Genomic DNA, 18649 nt, shown 5'->3' with positions numbered 1-18649 from the left:
TTCTGCCCCAGTTCAGGAAATGGGGACACTGCACAAGCCGAAAGTCATCATTGAGAGTCAAAACTTGGAGATATAAAGCTCAGCCCCACAATTTTTGTTTAGATCTGGGCAATGGAAGTTCATCTATTCAGTGCATAAGAGGATCTGTGATGTGTTCAGGAATAATTGACTTGGGTTCATACATAACACCTACTAGACCGGAGATGCTAAAAAGGTTAGGGGAGAGAGTATCCGAAACTGAACTGCCTAATTGGTCTCAAATTGAGACAGTCACTGGGGCAAGAGCACCTGTCCAAAAACTGGGTTTGCAGATTAGACTTTTGAAATTTGAGCAAGAGGTTTAAGTGGCTAAAATAGTAGATTAGCTAAGAACTATTTTGGATTTTATTACAGCTAAAAAGTGTGTAATCAATGCCAGGATAGGTGTTTTTCAAATTCAGTCTGTGGAAATTCCCTTTATGGCCCAGGTGAGACAAACGGTTTGTAGGCAACTGGTGTGCAGTAAATGAACTCCTGCCTCCAAGGGAAGAAACCCTTATAAGAGCTACAAGCTTTCCAGCAAGGCAAAGATAGGGAGTGGTTGAAACCTGTTTTAAGACCCAGGGTCTCGAGGAATCTTAGCTGCTAATGGTCTTGTGGATCTGAAACAAAAACTGATCCCAATTCGTTTGATCAAATGTTTCTGATAAACAGAAAATAGTGAAAAAGGGAACTGCAGTTGTGGAATGAGATGGTGGATCTGGTAAAAAAACTGATACAGAAGAAAACTACAAGGGAGAAGGGAGTGAAGGTATGCACCCAGAGTTTCTGTTGGTCTCATTCCAGTGCAGTGCTGTACATTTAAATAGGGAATATCAGAACACTCAGATACTTTCTGGTTAGGAATCAGTTTGTACACTTGTCAAGGGTTTTTCCCCACTTTGAACTTTAGCGTCCAAAAGGTGGGGACCTGCATGATCACTTTTAAGCTTAATTACTAGCTTAAATTTGGTACCCTGCCACCAGCCAAAAGTATAGTGTTTGGCACACTTCCTGTTCCCCCAAAACCTTCCCTGGGGAACCCAAGACCCAAACCCCTTGGTCTTAAAACAAGGAGAAATAAACCATCCCCCTTTCTTCCCCCCCCCCCCCCAGACTTTCCCCGGGAAGCTACACAGATCCAAACTCCTTGGATCTTAAAACAAAGAGGAATTAACCATTCCCTTCCTTTCCCCCCCACCAATCCCTGGTGAGTTTAGACTCAATCCTTTGGATTCTAAAACAAGGAAAAATCAATCAGGTTCTTAAAAAGAAAAGCTTTTAATTAAAGAAAGAAAAGGTAAAAATTATCTCTGTAAAATCAGGATGGAAAATGCTTACAGGGTACTCAGATTCATATAGTCTAGAGGGACTCCCCTTCACCCCCCAGCCTGAGATTCAAAGTTACAGCAAACAGAGGCAAAAATCCTTCCAGCAAAAAGAAACATTTACAAGTTAAGAAAACAAACATAAGACTAATCCACCTTGCCTGGCTATACTTACAATTTTGAAACATGATAGACTGATTCAGAAGATTGGGAACACTTGGGTGTACGTCTGGTCCCTCTTAGCCCCAAGAGCGAACAACGAACAAAACAAACAGCACAAACAAAGACTTCCCTCCACCAAGATTTGAAAGTATCTTGTCCCCCCATTGGTCCTCTGGTCAGGTGTCGGCCAGGTTCACTGAGCTTCTTAACCCTTTACAGGTAAAAGAGACATTAACTCTTAACCATCTGTTTATGACAACACTCAATCCAACAAAGATATAGGTTGCGCTACACTGGTCCATCATAAAATTGGTACTGGGGTTAACTGACCCATTAATAGGCACTTTACCCGTTATCAGTGGCAAAAAGGGAAGCAGCACTACAAGCCACTGCAAAAATGGTTCACAAAGGCATAACGTACCCTTCAAATCAGCCCCTGGGCCTCATCCGAAGTTCTGGTTAAGACAAAGGATGGCTGTACCAGATTCTGTGTGGACAATCAAAAATTAGATGAAGTCACTTTAAAGGATTCTTATCCATTAATATGAATAGATGATACTCTGAACTCCGTAACTGGTTCAATCTGGCTTTCCAGATTAAAAGCGACTATCAGCAAGTGGAAGTGCGTCCAAAGACAGGGGAAAAAACTGCTTTCACAGCAGGACAAGGTTTGTGGGAATTTAAAGTGATAGATTTTGGCTTGTGCGATGCACCAGCCACATATGAAAGGCTAATGGAGACATGGCACACCACTTTCAGCTTATCCATTATACCTAGATGATATCTTGGTGCATGCGAAATCATTTGAGCCTGAACTAAAACATGTATATAAATAGTCCGTGATCAACTGAAGATGGCCAATTTGAAACTGATCCCAAAGAAATGTGAGTTGTTCAGAAAAGAAGTAGTCTGCCTTGGGCACACAATAAGTGAGGGAATTTCCACTACTAAAAAGAAAATAGAGGGTGTACTAAACTGACCAACTCCCCTGACACTTACAGATAGGCTGGTCATACATCCAGTTTTTAACTGGACAGCCCTGCTTTTCTAATGTTTGCTCCGCAACTCGTGCTGAGACAAACGGGAGAGGAATAGCTCAGTGGTTTGAGCACTGGCCTGCCAAACCCAGGGCCATTTAGAGATCTGGGGCAAAAATCTGTCTGGGGATTGGTCCTGCTTTGAGCAGGGGATTGGACTAGATGACCTCCTGAGGTCCCTTCCAAGCCTGACATTCTATAAATCAGACACGGGGCAGTGTGCTCTTCAAAAGGCACCCGCACATGACAGTGCATATGAGGCCATGCGCAGGGGCCTTGGATCACGCCAACAGGAACAGGCCCACACTGTTCCTGGAAATACCAGAATATCTGGTACTCTGGAAATGTGAGAGTGGCCTACTTACTGATGTGTAGAATTTTACAGGACTCTGCTCCTATTACAGAGGTTCATTTGTGGATTTATCTATATTGCAAAATCACTGCACAAGTTATTGTGAGAAGGTAAACCATTTCAGTGGTCAGCAGCAAGTGATGTAGCATTTTCAGAGTTAAAAATGCTCTGCTGACTACTCCTGTATTGTCCTATCCATGTTTCAAAACTCCTTTCATATTGGACACAGATGCTAGTGCTTGGTGACAGTATTAACACACAAACACAAAGAACTTGAGAGGGTGATAGCTTATTAAACTTTTACTTTAAGTTCTCCCAAGAGAAATGATTGCACCACCTGAAAAGAACTCCCAGCAGTAGTTAAATCTATAGAATGGTTTAATCACTACTTGTATGGGGAGAAGATTATGATCAGGACAGACCATATTTTCCCACAATGACTCTTCATATTCAGAAATCCTGAGGGCCAGCTTGCCACGTGGATGGAGAAATAGCAGTACTATGATTTCACAATCGCTAACAGGTCTGGCCATAAGCGTGGTAATGCTTGTCCAGACAGCCTTGTTGGGAAGCTATTTGCAAACACTGCCTCAAGTAGGAGAGAAAGGAATTTGTTACTAAAAGGGATGGGTGTGTCTCTCTTTTCCTCTAATTTACAGAGGGGCCCATGTTCATGGTTCATCCACTGGAAGAATGGGAATGGGGATGAGGTATGGACCTCAGAGCAACTAAAAACTTCACAATGAGAGGATCTTGATATCAGGATAGTGTATGACTATTTGGACTCCGCAGAAATCTTACAATACAAAATTGAAAGACCTTACACCTTTGCTAGGGAAAATTTGAGGACAGCCTCTGACAAAATGAAAAGGCTATATGATGTAAGGTCATATGGGGAAACTTTAAAAAGAAGGGACCTGGTCTGGCTCCACAATCTTAGAAGAAAGAAGGGAGGAACTCTCAACTAGATAAATCTTAGGAGGTGCCCTATAGAGTACTGACCCAAATAAAAGATGTTGTGTACGGGATTCAGTAAGTCCCAGGACTAAACCCGAAGTTATCCATAAGAATCATTTGAAAGGGTATCAGGGGGACAAAATTTTAGCTTGGCTACCCCTTGAATCTGAGAATGTAGAAGTTGAGGATGGAAAAGTTGTTACAGAACTGAATTCCCAATTAGGAAAGAAGGGTCAGAGTGTAAATCCAGGTAGAAAAAAAGACAGAGACACTTAGATGGGAATAAAATTTTTGTGAGTTGGTGATATGAAAACAGGAAGACACTGTACAAATGTAAATAATTAACCTTGTATAATTAACCTTTAAATTTATTTTCTTTTCTTTCTGTTTGGGATAGATTGTTGCTTGTCACTGTTTTGGGCTTCATTGGAATGATGGATAATGCTGAGATGGTGCTGGTGTTATAAACTGGATGAAACCTTACTGTGGAATTGAGGTTGATAGGTGTAAACTCATCTATCAATTAACACAACTGTAAGCGTAAACTCTATCCATGAAAAAAGTAGTGTGTGAACCTCAACATACACAAGTCCACACTGGGGGTTAGTCTGTTGCTCAGGGCATGAAATTTTTCACAGCTCTGAAACATGTAGCGAGGTCAATCTAATTTTTAAGTGTGGACCAGACTTAGGGCTGGGGGGGAGGGGGAGGGAGGGAGAGAGAGAGAGAGAGAGAGAGAGAGAGAGACTGCACATGAGCATGTGCGAGAAAGAGCAGCTGAAAGCATATCTGACCCTGGCAGAAACCTGTGGAGAGGTTCCTGGGTCAGGGGTGCAGGCAGCAAAGAGCGTTCTGGTGCTGTTTTTTTGCTATTTGATTCTTTTCGCATTCAGAGACACAGGACTCTGTACATTCTTTGTAAATAAACAAATCTTCAAAAAAAAAATACATGACTATCATCTATTTTTACTCCCCCGCAGGGCCCCAACTTTGACTACCCACTTGGGTCAAAAGAGGCAACATAATAAAGGGGAAAGATCACTGTATTACTAAAAATCTTCATGACAAATATACCTACCCTCTATCCTTGAATAAAAGTTCAGACTCTATTGAAATACTTGGAACATTGAGAAACAAGTACAAGACAAAATGAAACGCTGAAATTTGAATACAACCTTATGTTCATAAAGTAGTACAGTACAGTATAGACCATAGGGAGACCCTTTCACATACATTTTCTTCAGAAAAAGGTAAATCTATAAAGACTAGTGTGTCTATCTTGAATCTTCATGAACTCCCTTGTTTCTTTAAGGTTAGTTCCAGTTGTCACAGAGTTCTGATGTGGGAGTGGTCTTTAGAGATACCTTTAGGGTAAACTCAAATTAGAGCAGTATACAGTGGTATGGCATACCAGCACTTCTCCCAGCCTGCCTTCCTGTTTTCTAGAACATAAAATGTTCTTGGTTTTTTTAAGTACATTTCTAGCTGTTACATTTGCAAAGAAACACTCACTTCTGGTTTTGAAAGTGAACTGATGCGGTGATGTCTGCCTGAACTTCCAGACAGCCTGAAACATTAGCTCTGAGAGCCATGAACTGCCTCACATGTCACTATGGGACACTAATTCAGATGCTACTATAAGCATGAAACTTGTTAAATATTTTATTGCTCATGTCAGAAAGAAGGGGAAGGATCACACTATGAAATTCTGCACAATCTACTCTGACTGACATCCTGTTTTGTCACCACAATTAAGTAGGCCTGGAAGAGAATCACCTCTTATTCTCTTCTCTGGTCAAGAAGAAACCAAGTCAAGGGTGCCACCCATGACCCACAGAGGGGAAGCCAAACCTCAGGAGTTCAGTGGAGCTCAGACAGCATGTATGAGCCTGTGAAAAATATCTACACAATTTACTGAGAGCAGCATCACAGATGGATAGAGCTTAATTTTGTGGGGAGAGATTAGAAGAGCACCATTATTTTTTGTCCTCTTTTACCCCTGTGTAGCTCAGTGGAAATCACACTACAATAACCCAATACAGAAGTGACAAAGGATGGCACATCTCCCTATCTCACCTAGTGACATCCCATACATGAACAGGATGGGTAAGAGAGCACGTGTCTGTGGCAATATTCATAATGAGAGTAATACACTTGAAATGAAAGGATCTTTCAGAGAATGGGGAATGCCATCATCATTGCAGTCTGGCTGATGAAGGGATTTATTATTAGTGTTAGAAGCCAGATTTTACTGCCATTGAGGAGGTATGGACAGTATTGTCTCCTTCAGCACTGCCTGGTGACATAATGAGAGAAGAGTAATTCTGTGAATCTGGCCCACAGCCCTACTCAAGAAACTAATCAACGTTCATAATATTTTTTTGAAAATGTCTTTTAAATTTCAACCAACTAACGTCTACAATTTAATTTCCTGGAGTTCAATTGGAATTGTTTTAAACTGCTGTCTTTTACTATTAAATGTACAAAAAAATGTATGAGACAAAAACAAAACTTGACAAAAAGCAATCCTACAAAAGTTTAGTTCAGACCCAATACCCTCTGGGAACCCATTAAGGCTAGTGCTATAAACCAATATTTTGTTATATTGTTATATGGTATATGGAGAATGAAAATCAACACACTTTGTCAATACATCATGATCTCTAAGCCAATACATCATGGTCTCCCCTCTGCCCGCATGTCTACATGCAACTCCCGTTACTTTTAATAGGAGTGCAGGTACATAAAAACCAAAATTATGCCCTCTCCAAAAAGGGTGCTGAAGGCCCTTGGCACAATGAAACCACGGATGTTCTGATAAATGCATTTGAGTTTGGGCTACCTGCGCCAAGACGGGGTGTGCAACCCATGTGCCACCAAATCTAGTTTTATGTGGATTTCTGGTGCATCTATATGCAGCATCTCCAAGGGGAACAGGAGGAGGAAGCGATCAGAGGATCTAATATAACAAGAGCCTGATATGTACAAACGCTGAGAACCTTAAATTCCAGATGAAGTCAATGGTAGCTGTAGGTGTTCAAAACCTCTGAAAATCAAGTCCTAAGGGCCAGATCCAAAGCCTTTAAAGTAAATAGGAGTGTTTCTATTGGCTTCAAAAGGATATGGATTATGCCCTGAATGATTTGCCTAAGATTATACATACAAGTCTGTGTCAGAGCTGGGAACTGAACTCTCTTGATTCCCAGTCCATTGTTTTAAACACAAACCCATCCATTTCATCCTTTCTTCATGTTAATATAGGGCCACATCTAAACCACTGGGCCTGATTCTCCACAGCCTTGTACAGTCATATAAATTTGTGCAGAGTTCTGCATTGCAATTCTGATTTGGTATCATTTCATACCTACTTTACAGACTAAGTGATCACAGAAGGTGCAAGGCAGTGGTGAATCAGGCCCAGTGTACTTAAACATGCCAAATATTCAAATCCTGGTCACTTCATGATATTAACATTTGGATTGTACAAAAATATAATGTATTAATTAAGTGAGAAGAAGATTTTTATTCCCTGTTTCAGGAATCTTTGAAAGGACCTTCCCAATTTAGCTGCTCTGCAATTTTTCTGTAGGGGATCATATCAAAGAGCGAGTAACCTTTTCTAACCTGACACATGGGAAGCTCTGACTTAAATAATTGGTATTTCTCTTTAGCTTTGTGCATAGTAGAAATAGAGGCACTTGAGGTTGACATCTAATATACCTGAAGTAATTCTGAGTTTCAAACACAGCCAAGCAGCAATCATTAAATGTCATGGGTTATTAGTTTGAAATGGTTTACAATGGACAAAAAGACCTACCTCAGGGTAAGGGTCAACTGCTGTTCCTTTGACTTCACCAAGTCTCCTACTTTAAAAGTAGCCAAGCCAAGAAAGTTTCGCTACAAAACACAGGGGAAAGAGAGAGAAAGGAGGACATCATCATTAATTTCTGAAGTTTTAATAATTTCGTTTTCAGCCCCATGCCTGCAAATCTGTCTTTTGTAGGAAGAGAGAAATTTTAAATTGGAACCCACTAGCTTGATGTATTATCCTGTAGAATACTTTCATACATCAGTGACACCATTATCAATAATTTGGTAAGCTCAGATTTTACAGACAGGAGCCCATCTTTTTCATTAAAAACAATCAGACTGACAATCTGACAAATAGCAGGCTGTAAAATGTACACCTGCAGGAAAAGTTTCATTTAGTTTGAAGTTTTTCCTCCTATTCAAGTGATTTCTGTATCATAACAAATGTTAAATCTTCAGTGTTTTACCAATGTTGTTCTTGCTACAGTAGTTCCTCAAACCCTTAGGCATTATCATCTTTGACCTCAAGATATTAATGTATTTGCTTGCTGGAGTTATTTTTATGTCAGACTCAATACAAGTTATTAATAGAAATGCTGTATTTTTCTGAGTATATAGCAATGTTTGTAAGCACGTTTCCTTGGGTATTTCCAACCTAGAGTGGACCAATTTTATTCCAGTACAAATAAAGAGAAATATACTCATCCAGCTACATTTTCTAAATTTCTGTTGACCTGCTATGCTATATGTTGTCTTTCTGCCAGTGTCAGCCTTTGCATGATTTCCTTGAGGATGCAAAACATTTTTTCATTTTCTCAAGAGAACTTTTTACCTTCTCTCAATACCTCTGCTGCTCAGCACTAAAACTTCACTTTACCAGTTGTACAAAAGAGTTCTTCTTACCCTAGGGACAATGAGCACGCAAAGAAAATAACCTAAAACTTTCTTCCATGAAGGTTTTTTTAAAAATACACTGGAAGTTGATGTGAATAAGTTACAGATATTTTCATTAAGTCACATCAACTATGCAAATAACTTCAACAAATAAGCAGGTTTTTTTGCATAATATTAATTTTATTCTTTATTCCTTTTGTAAGGCTAACAAAAATGAAAGGTCTAACAGCAAATGCAATGTACTTGCAGATGACAAAACCCAGGTATAGGATCTGAGCTTGGTCACGTGCTCTCAGGGTCAGCCCGGGCCATATGGAAGTAGCACATTTAGCCATTGGAAAATGGAGAGCAATATGTGTTTCAGTTGAGCTGCTCAACGGCAGTATGACACCACCTGGTAAGAGTTCTATCCTGCCTTCCTTTAGTAAGGCCAGTCTGAATCAGGGCCTTGGAATTTTCGAATATGGCCTCCAAATTTAGTGCTCAGACAGGCTTTTAGGCACATAAAATGCATAGCTGGGAACCTAAGTGCCAATTTAAATGCCCAGATGTAGAGTCCTATAATTGGCTTACAAGTTTAAAACTGAGTCCTCAGTATGGCCAAACTCAAAGCCTCCTACAGGCTCATGCTGATGTCCATGTAATGATTCAATTTCCATCCCTGGCTGCACAGTTAGGCAGGAAGGGAAGGAAGAAGGGAGGTAGTGTAGAACATACAAGCCAAGAGAAAGAGAAAAGGTGCCAAGGAGGCAGGCTGAGGGGAGGAGTGGACGAAAAGGAGGAAGTAAAGAAGAGGCAGACTGGAGACATGAGATAGAAACATAGTGGGTAAAATAGTATGATTATGTAATTAAAGACTGTGCTGTGTTTTCATTGCCAAAAAGATGCGTTTTTAAGTGACTCACCTATCTCTCTGTAAAATTCTAGCAGAGACAAGGGAGAGGTAGTTTTTACCTCAGTGAAACTATTTGAGGTTAACACTATACCTCTCATAACGCCTTGTTTCTGCAAAGATTTTACAGCACAATAGGTAACATGTTCGCTATCTCACTGTAAAAACACGCCTTTTGGCACAGAAGACATAGCCTGTATCATAATATGTACACATAAGAGAGAACAATTAAGATTGCTCATACAACCTTCATTCTGGCATTTCCTAAACTTTTGAGTCCTTGACTTTGCAATCTTAACATTCCTTTGTATTTTTACATGCAATTTGGATGGTAAACCTTTTTGTGTTCTTGTATAGTGCCAATTATAACAGGACTGATCTCGGTTGGGGCCTCTAGGTGCTACTGCAATACACATTAATAGTGCAATTCCTTATATGAACTGAAAGGGGGAGAAACAAACATTTTGCCCATTTGTGGTGGCCCCTCACAAGGCCCTACATTACTGCAAGGTCTCAGAGCCTCAGGAATTAGCCTTGTGTCATCAGATGTTTGGCTGTGTGTTCTTTGTGTGCTGTCCCAGCTCTGCGCAGATAGTTGGCACAGGAGACCTCAATTGAACTGCCCAATGACCACAAGATCTGTTAAGGTACAAAGGCGCCTGGCCAGGTTTGTCGATAAAGCATGGTAATAGCACCTGACAGACTCTACAAGGATACTAAGACATGTATGCCCGTGACAATAGACACAGCTCAGTGAATGGCGGAACCTTCCATTATTCTCTAGGCTGGCCACAGGGTTAAAGCGAGGTATCCCAACATTTATAGACTGAGACAAACAATCTGGGATAAACAACTTATGTATCACCTTACATGTTTCATGATGTTTGTTACCTCCCCTTGTACTTTCCTTCTGATGTTTCAGACAAAACATTCCTATTCATCCCGTCTTTGTTCTTTTACTCCTGATGTTCAGACAAAATATCACTATTCATCACTTTTGTCAAACCATTTTATGGCGTGCTAGGATGAGGTGTTCTTGTGCTGGCCTGCTGAAAAGTGTTTACATATTCAGTGTGTTGCAGCAATGCTATCAATACTGGTGCCGAGTTCATGTAACAGTCACTGACTTGCAGGCAAACAGCTGCTTTTGCCAGGACGTGACTGTTGCTAATGGCATAACTCACTGACTTTTGTTCAGGCCTCAGGCTTTGCACCAGGTCCATGCTTCAGGCTCTCTCTACTACATCTTGGTTCTCAGATCTCTTAGGACACTGCTTAATACAATATAATTGTCCAGATTCCAAAACATTTTTTTCTGTTTCATATTTTTCAATTCATTTAAAAATATCTTCAAAATAATAATAAAAAATGTTGTATGGCCCAGTGATCTGATGGAAATGGGTTACCCGGCCTTGCAACAGCCCTAGAATTTGAAAGAGTGCCTTGTGGCTAGCTATGGCACTGACAGGAGTTAGGTCAGCATAACTACGTCACTCAGGAATGTGGATTTTTCACACCTCTGACCAATGTAGCTATGTTGACCAGGCCTTAGGCTCCTTTTTCTGTGCTTGCGTAGATGTGCCGACTTTACCCTGGGCCCTAAATTGTCATGGCAATTTACAAAGCAATCCAATTTTGCATGTGTCGTTTAGAGAGGTCTGAAAAATTGAGCTTTAAACAACCTTAATTATAGAATAGCTAATGCTCCTCCATAATTTTGCTAGCACTGGTGAGACACTTGTGATAATAAATTATAAGAGATTTGCGTTGAATTATTTGATTAATAAACTTAATCACTTACCTAGCCAAAGAAAAAAGGAAGAAAGAAAAACATGTCTGCAATGGCCCTGTGAAAGGCTGAAATACAGATTGCTCACTGAGATTTAACTCTGCTGCCATATTGCACATTTTCCAAATGCATCCTGTTGGAACTATGCCAGGGATGATCCCCGGTAGTTCAAGGACCTCAGCACCTCAGGATAAAAACCAACTTAAAAATCTTTCCGGTCCATAGTCTGCTGTCTGCCCCAGCTCTTGTTTTGCCATCAGTTAGAAACAGGCATGTTTTATACACGTTTTGACTCCAGACAGTTAAGAGCAGAAAGCAGCCAAAGCAGGCACTGCTGCACGTGGGGAAGGGGGTAAAATGGGGTTTAGCCAGAGCTACCCTTCCCTCTGGCATGCCACTGGACCCAGTGTTGCGCAGAGGAGATGGGTGCCACTATGGGAGCACTGGGACTCAAACCTTGACTCTCTTCCCCCAGCTACCTGGCAGAGAGGTGCAGAGAGGACCCAGCCCGAGACTGTAGCAGGAAGGAGCAGAAGCTGCCAAAGCTGAGATGTTCGGACAATGTAAGATGGTTACTCACCTTTGTAACTGTTGTTCTTTGAGATGTGTTGCTCACATCCATGCCAGTTAGGTGTGCGCGCCGCGCGTGCACGTTCGTCGGAAACTTTTTACCCTAGCAACTCCAGTGGGCCGGCAGGTCGCCCCCTAGAGTGGCGCCGCCATGGCATCTGATATATATCCCTGCCGGCCCACCCACTCCTCAGTTCCTTCTTGCCGGCTACTCCGACAGTGGGGAAGGAGGGCGGGTGTGGAATGGATGTGAGCAACACATCTCGAAGAACAACAGTTACAAAGGTGAGTAACCGTCTTTTCTTCTTCGAGTGATTGCTCACATCCATTCCAGTTAGGTGAATCCCAAGCCATACCTAGGCGGTGGGGTCGGAGTGAGAAGTAGCAGCATGGAGCACTGCAGATCCGAAGGCCGCGTCCTCTCTGGACTGCTGGACCAGGGCGTAGCGGGAAGCAAAGGTGTGGACCGATGACCAGGTCGCTGACCGACAGATTTCCTGGATGGGCACACGGGCGAGGAAAGCCAGCGACGATGCCTGCGCCCTGGTAGAGTGCGCAGTCACACGGCCCGTAGGAACGTGAGCCAAGTCATAGCAGGATACAGGACGTTACCCACGAGGATAACCTCTGCGAGGAAATGGGAAGCCCCTTAATGCGGTCCGCTACTGCCACGAAAAGCTGGGGGGATTTGCGGAACGGTTTGGTCCTCTCCACATAAAACGCGAGAGCCCGACGGACGTCAAGCGAGTGGAGTTGTTGCTCCCTCCGTGAAGAATGAGGTTTCGGGAAAAAAACTGGGAGGAAGATCTCCTGGTTGACGTGGAAGGCCGAGACCACCTTGGGGAGAAAGGCAGGGTGCGGTCTCAGCTGCACCTTATCTTTATGGAAGACTGTATATGGGGGATCTACCGTGAGAGCCCGGAGTTCCGACACCCGTCTAGCTGAGGTAATAGCTACTAAAAAGGCAGTCTTCCAAGAAAGATAGAGCTGGGAGCAAGTAGCTAACGGCTCAAAGGGGGGCCCCATGAGCCGAGACAACACCAGGTTAAGATCCCAGGTAGGGGCAGGGGGTCGGACGTTAGGGTATAGACGTTCCAGCCCCTTAAGGAATCTAGTCACCGTCGGGTGAGAGAAAACGGAGCGGCCATCCCCACCCGGGTGAAAGGTGGAGATAGCCGCCAGGTGGACCCGCAGGGACGATATCGCCAGGCCCTGTTGCTTAAGGGACCAAATATAGTCCAAAATATTGGCCACTGAAACTTCCATCGGGAAGAGACCCTTCTCCACGCACCAACAGGAGAAACGCTTCCACTTGGCCGAGTACGTCGCTCTAGTGGAAGGCTTCCTGCTGCCCAAGAGTACCTCACGTACCGGGGTGGAGCAGCGCAACTCAGAACTGGTCAGCCACGCAGGAGCCACGCTGCTAGGTGCAGCGACTGGAGGTCCGGGTGACAGAGAGTTCCGTGGTCCTGGGTGATCAGGTCCGGGTGAAGGGGCAGGGGAACTGGGTCGGCTATGGCCAGGTCCAGCAACATGGGGTACCAATGTTGCCTGGGCCACGCCGGGGCTACCATGATCACGCGGGCCCCGTCCCTGCGCACCTTCAGAAGGACCCTGTGGACCAACGGGAACGGGGGGAACGCGTAGAACAAGTGGGTCATCCACGGAATAAGGAAGGCGTCCGCTAAAGACCCGGGTTCCCTGCCCTGAAAGGAGCAGAACGCCTGGCATTTCCTGTTCCCTCTGGATGTGAAGAGGTCCACGCGGGGACAACCCCACCTCTGGAAAATCGAGAGGGCGACGTCCGAGCGGAGGGACCATTCGTGCGCGAGGAAGGATCTGCTCAGGCGGTCCGCCAGCGTGTTCCGTACTCCGGGGAGGAAGGAAGCCGTGAGGTGAATGGAGTGGGCTATACAAAAGTCCCAGAGTCGCATCGCCTCGTGACATAGGGGAGAGGATCTGGTGCCACCCTGCTTGTTGATATAGTACATGGTCGTCGTGTTGTCGGTAAATACCGCGACACAACAACCCCGAAGCTGGTGACAGAACGTTTGACAAGCAAGGCGGACCGCTCTCAACTCCCGCATGTTGATGTGTAGCTCCACCTCCTGTGGGGACCACAGGCCCTGTGTCCTCAGGGTTCCCAGGTGGGCCCCCCAGCCGAGATCTGAGGCATCCGTCGTTAGGGACACCGAGGGCTGGGGCGGGTGGAATGGGAGCCCCGCACACACGACGGACTGGTCTAGCCACCAACTGAGAGAATCCAACATCCCCTGGGGGATTGTGATCAGCATGTCTAGTGACTGCCTTGCCGGCCGGTAATGTGCGATGAGCCAAGACTGGAGGGGCCTCATGCGGAGCCGTGCATACCCGGTCACAAATATGCAGGCTGCCATATGGCCTAACAGGGTTAGACATGTCCTTATCGATGTCAGGGGGGGCTGCCAGCAAGCGCTGAACGATCGCCGCCAACAACTGGAACCTCGGCAACGGCAGAAGGGCCCTGGCTACGGTGGAGTCCAGGACGGCCCCAATGAACTCCACTCTCTGTGAGGGGAGCAGGGTGGACTTGTCCACGTTGATCATGAGGCCCAAGGTAGCAAACAGGCCGGTGATCCTGCGGACGTGGCTGCAGACCTGCAGCTCCGACGTGCCCCGAATTAACCAATCGTCGAGGTAAGGGAACACGTGAATGCGACTGCGCTGAAGATGTGCCACAACGACGGCCATGCATTTTGTGAATACCCTCGGAGCCGTAGAAAGGCCAAATGGGAGGACTGCAAATTGGTAGTGAAGGTGGCCGACCATGAACCGAAGGAAACGTCTGTGCTGTGGCCATATGGCAATATGAAAATAAGCGTCCTGCATGTCGAGGGCGGCATACCAGTCTCCAGGATCCAGGGATGGGATAATGGTCCCCAGGGATACCATGCGGAACTTCAACTTCACTAGATATTTGTTGAGCTCTCGCAGGTCGAGGATAGGCCTGAGGCCTCCCTTGGCCTTGGGGATCAGAAAGTAGCGGGAATAAAACCCCTTGCCCTTCTCGTTCTCCGGAACCGCCTCTATAGCTCCTTTGTTGAGGAGCGTCTGTACCTCCTGGCGGAGGAATTGATCGTGAGAGGGGTCCCTGAAGAGGGACGAGGATGGGGGGCGGGAGGGAGGAAATGATACAAACTGCAGACGGTATCCCGTCTGCACCGTGCGTAAGACCCAGCGGTCGGATGTTATCCGGGACCACGCCTGGAGGAAAAACGAAAGGCGGTTGGAAAACGGGGGGAAAGGATCCATGGGGGATACTGGTATTACGCCCTCGGGCGCACCTTCAAAACGAAGGTTTGGGTCCAGGTGGGGCTTTAGAGGAGCTTTGGTTTTGCCCCCCTTGATTGCCCGACGGCCTGCGCCTGCCATTCCTGCCGTGGCGCCTATTAAGGTCCTGCCGCTGGCGGAACTGGGGGTATGGCCGACGCTGCTGCTGTTGCTGCGGTCGGAAGGGTCTGCGTTGCGTCCCAGGCGTGTGCATACCAAGGGAGCGCATAATGACCCGATTGTCCTTAAGACTTTTCAGTCTGGGGTCTGTCTTCTCCGAGAACAGGCCCTGGCCTTCGAATGGGAGGTCCTGGATGGTGTATTGGAGCTCCAGAGGAAGGCCAGAAACCTGAAGCCAGGAGATGCGGCGCATCGTCACCCCCGAGGCGAGGGTACGGGCAGCTGAGTCTGCAGCGTCCAAGGAGGCCTGCAACGAGGTTCGTGCAACCTTCTTGCCCTCGTCAAGAATCGCCGCAAACTCTTGACGCGCCTCTTGTGGCAGCAGCTCTTTGAACTTATCCGCTGCCACCCAAGAGTTAAATGCATAGCGGCTAAGAAGGGCTTGCTGATTGGAAACCCTGAGCTGAAGGGCCCCAGCCGAATAAACCTTGCGGCTGAGGAGGTCCATATGCCTGGCCTCCTTGGATTTGGGGGCTGGGGCTTCCCGTCCGTGACGCTCCCTCTCGTTCACCGACTGTACCACCAGGGAACATGGTGTCGGGTGAATATGGAGGTACTCATAGCCCTTGGAGGGGGCCATGTACTTCCTTTCGACGCCCCGTGCAGTAGGGGGAATGGAAGCCGGGGATTGCCAGATCGTATTGGCGTTGGCCTGGATCGTCCGGATAAAGGGTAGGGCGACCCTGGTGGGAGCATCGGAGGAGAGGATGCTGACGACGGGGTCCTCGATCTCAGAGACCTCCTCAGCTTGCAGGCTCAGATTCTGTGCTACGCGCCTGAGGAGGTCCTGATGTGCCCTGAGATCCAGCGGAGGAGGGCTATTAGAGGAAGTGCCAGCCACCGCCTCATCGGGAGAAGATGATGAGGAGACCCCTGGCAAGAGAGTGTCCAGCGGGGGGTCCGCCTCAGCCCTCGCCTCTGGCTCAGGAGGGAGATCAGGGTCCTGTTGCTTTGACCCGTCCTCCCCGTCCGGGGAGGAAGGGGGGCGAGACAACGACGCCTCCGGTGCCCTGTGCTCTGCCGTTGCAGGCCTAGGAGGAAGCTGCTGGGGGCCCTGGGCTTGATGGTAGGCCCAGGGTGTCCAGAACCCCCACTGTTGCGGACCCTGGTCCTGTTGCGGAGGGTCTTGAAAAAGCGCCGCTTGTCTGTCAGTGCCCAGCGCGTATACACTGTCCGCCTGCGATGACACCGACGGCTGTCTGGAAGGCCATGGAGGGGCCGACCGCGGCTGGTAAGAGTCTCCGCGTCCTGGCGCCGAAGATGTTCTCGGTGCCGGGGATCGGGACCGGGAGTCATACCGGTGCCGGGATCGGGACCGGGGTCTGTCTTGGACTCGGTGCCGGGATCGAGACCGGTACCGGCCGCTGCCTCGGTGCCGGGATCGGGACCGGGACCTGCCACCGACGCGGTGTCGGGAGGTCGACCGGGACCGGGACCTGCCACCAGCTCGGTGCCGGGAGGTCGACCGGTGCGCTGATCGACGGTGGGACTGGCTCCTAGAGTCCCGGTGCTGGTATCGGCGGCTGGAACCAGACCGTGACCGTCTGGAGGCCGATCGGTGCCGCGAGTACGACCGGTACCGCCGAGGGGAGCGGTGCCGGGACTGCGAGCGGCGGCGGGATCTTGAGCGACCATGGCGTCGGGACCTCGACAGCGAGCGTGAGTCCAGAGACGGCGCTGACATCATAGGTTTGCCCATGGACGCTACACGCACCGGAGGTACCGGGGGTGGAGGCTGAGTTGACTCAGTCAGGGCAATGAGGTCCCGTGCCGAGGCGAAGGTCTCTGGCGTCGATGGGACCAATAGCTCAACCCCAGATCTTATGGGGGAGCTCGGCGGTACCGGACTCGACGGACCCTCGGGGCCCGGAGTCGACGGTGCCGGTAGCGCCGCGGCAGATGTCAGTGCCGGGCGCTCCACTCGAGTCTGCCTGGATGGAGTTGCAGACTTCGAGGGTCTTGCTTCTGCACCCGGTGCCGGGGAAGGTCGGTGCCGGGGAGTCTTTCCGGTGCCGGCGCGATCCGGTGCCGGTGTCGAGATGATGGCCTGCGAAGCTGCCGGGTTGAGTGCCGCTTCCATGAGGAGAGTCCTAAGTCTCTGGTCTCTCTCCTTCTTTGTTCTAGGCTTAAAAGCCTTGCAAATGCGGCACTTGTCCGACCTGTGCGATTCCGCCAGGCACTTTAGACACGTGTCGTGAGGGTCGCTGGTCGGCATCGGCTTCTTACAGGCCGCACATTGCTTGAAGCCCAGCGAACCAGGCATGAGCCTGGTGCCGGGAGCCGGGAAGGGCTACGGCCCAAACCGGCTAACAAATATCTACATAATTATTTACACTATTAACTATATATAACTAACTACACTTAACTACTAACTATCAACCGTAGAACAAGGAGAGCTAGGGACGTGGAGGACAGCCATGCCGCGCTCCACAGTTCCAACGACCGACACGGCGGTAAGAAGGAACTGAGAAGCGGGTGGGCCGGCAGGGGTATATATCAGGTGCCATGGCGGCGCCCCTCTAGGGGGCGACCTGCCGGCCCACTGGAGTTGCTAGGGTAAAAAGTTTCCGACGAACGTGCACGTGCGGCGCGCACACCTAACTGGAATGGATGTGAGCAATCACTCGAAGAAGAATCAATAGTTTTGACTAGAGATTCTCTGTCTTGTGCTGATTGGCTGTTTGCTCCAACCCTCTCCCTCCCTCACATTCTCTTCACCTCAGCTTCACTTACACTGGCCACTCTTGCTCTCCTTGTCTCTGTCTTGTCCTCCTCACTCCCTTTCCCTTAACTTTTCTTTCTATTTAGCTTATCCACATGCTAAGTAAACTCACCCCTAGAAAGTATCATGCAACCAAAATGACATTTGGTACCATCACATTGTTCACTCTGCTTATGTATTATACACATTCCATTCCCCTCCTCCCCCCGCCCTACTGCGTCTGTCTTGTCTATTTATATTGTAAGCTCTTTGGGGCAGGAACCATCTACTACTCTGGGTTTGTACAGAGCCTAGCACAATGGGGCACTATTTTTGGTTGCCTATTAGGCACTACTGTAATAAACATGATTCATTTCTACAAGAAGTGGGTAAGGTCACATGATGGAAGGTCATACAAAGAGAAAGGGGGAGCTCAGGGAAGTCTCCCCTCCAACTTCTGAATTCCAGTGCTGAATAGAGCAGGAAACAAACTAGAACCAGCATAATTTGCTAGCATGGATTAATTATTATATATACATATCACCATCACAGATGAATTTGGTGCTGTACATGTCCCAATCTAAACTATTTGCAAGGTTTTTTGATTTAATGATTTTGGTTTAGTGCCAATTCCCCACTTTAAATTCTAT

At 47.1% G+C, this 18649-nt stretch overlaps 1 protein-coding gene across 3 annotated transcripts in view; it reads right to left on the bottom strand.

The window, feature by feature from the left end:
* INPP4B (inositol polyphosphate-4-phosphatase type II B) overlaps positions 1–18649 on the bottom strand; it is a 514637-nt gene that overhangs the window by 223119 nt on the left and 272869 nt on the right. For 2 of the 3 annotated variants that reach the window (XM_030563920.1, XM_030563921.1), the window contains exon 8: positions 7672–7751. In XM_030563920.1, coding sequence (XP_030419780.1) covers positions 7672–7751 — 80 coding nt within the window. Of the gene's footprint in view, positions 1–1929; positions 1998–7671; positions 7752–18649 lie in introns of those variants that run through there. The other variant, XM_030563922.1, reaches the window with a different exon arrangement.

The sequence above is a fragment of the Gopherus evgoodei genome, chromosome 5 (genome assembly GCF_007399415.2).
Source record: "Gopherus evgoodei ecotype Sinaloan lineage chromosome 5, rGopEvg1_v1.p, whole genome shotgun sequence".
NCBI lineage: Eukaryota > Metazoa > Chordata > Testudines > Testudinidae > Gopherus > Gopherus evgoodei.
The sequence above is the reverse complement of the archived record's forward strand: the minus strand, read 5'-3'. Positions and strand labels throughout refer to the sequence as shown.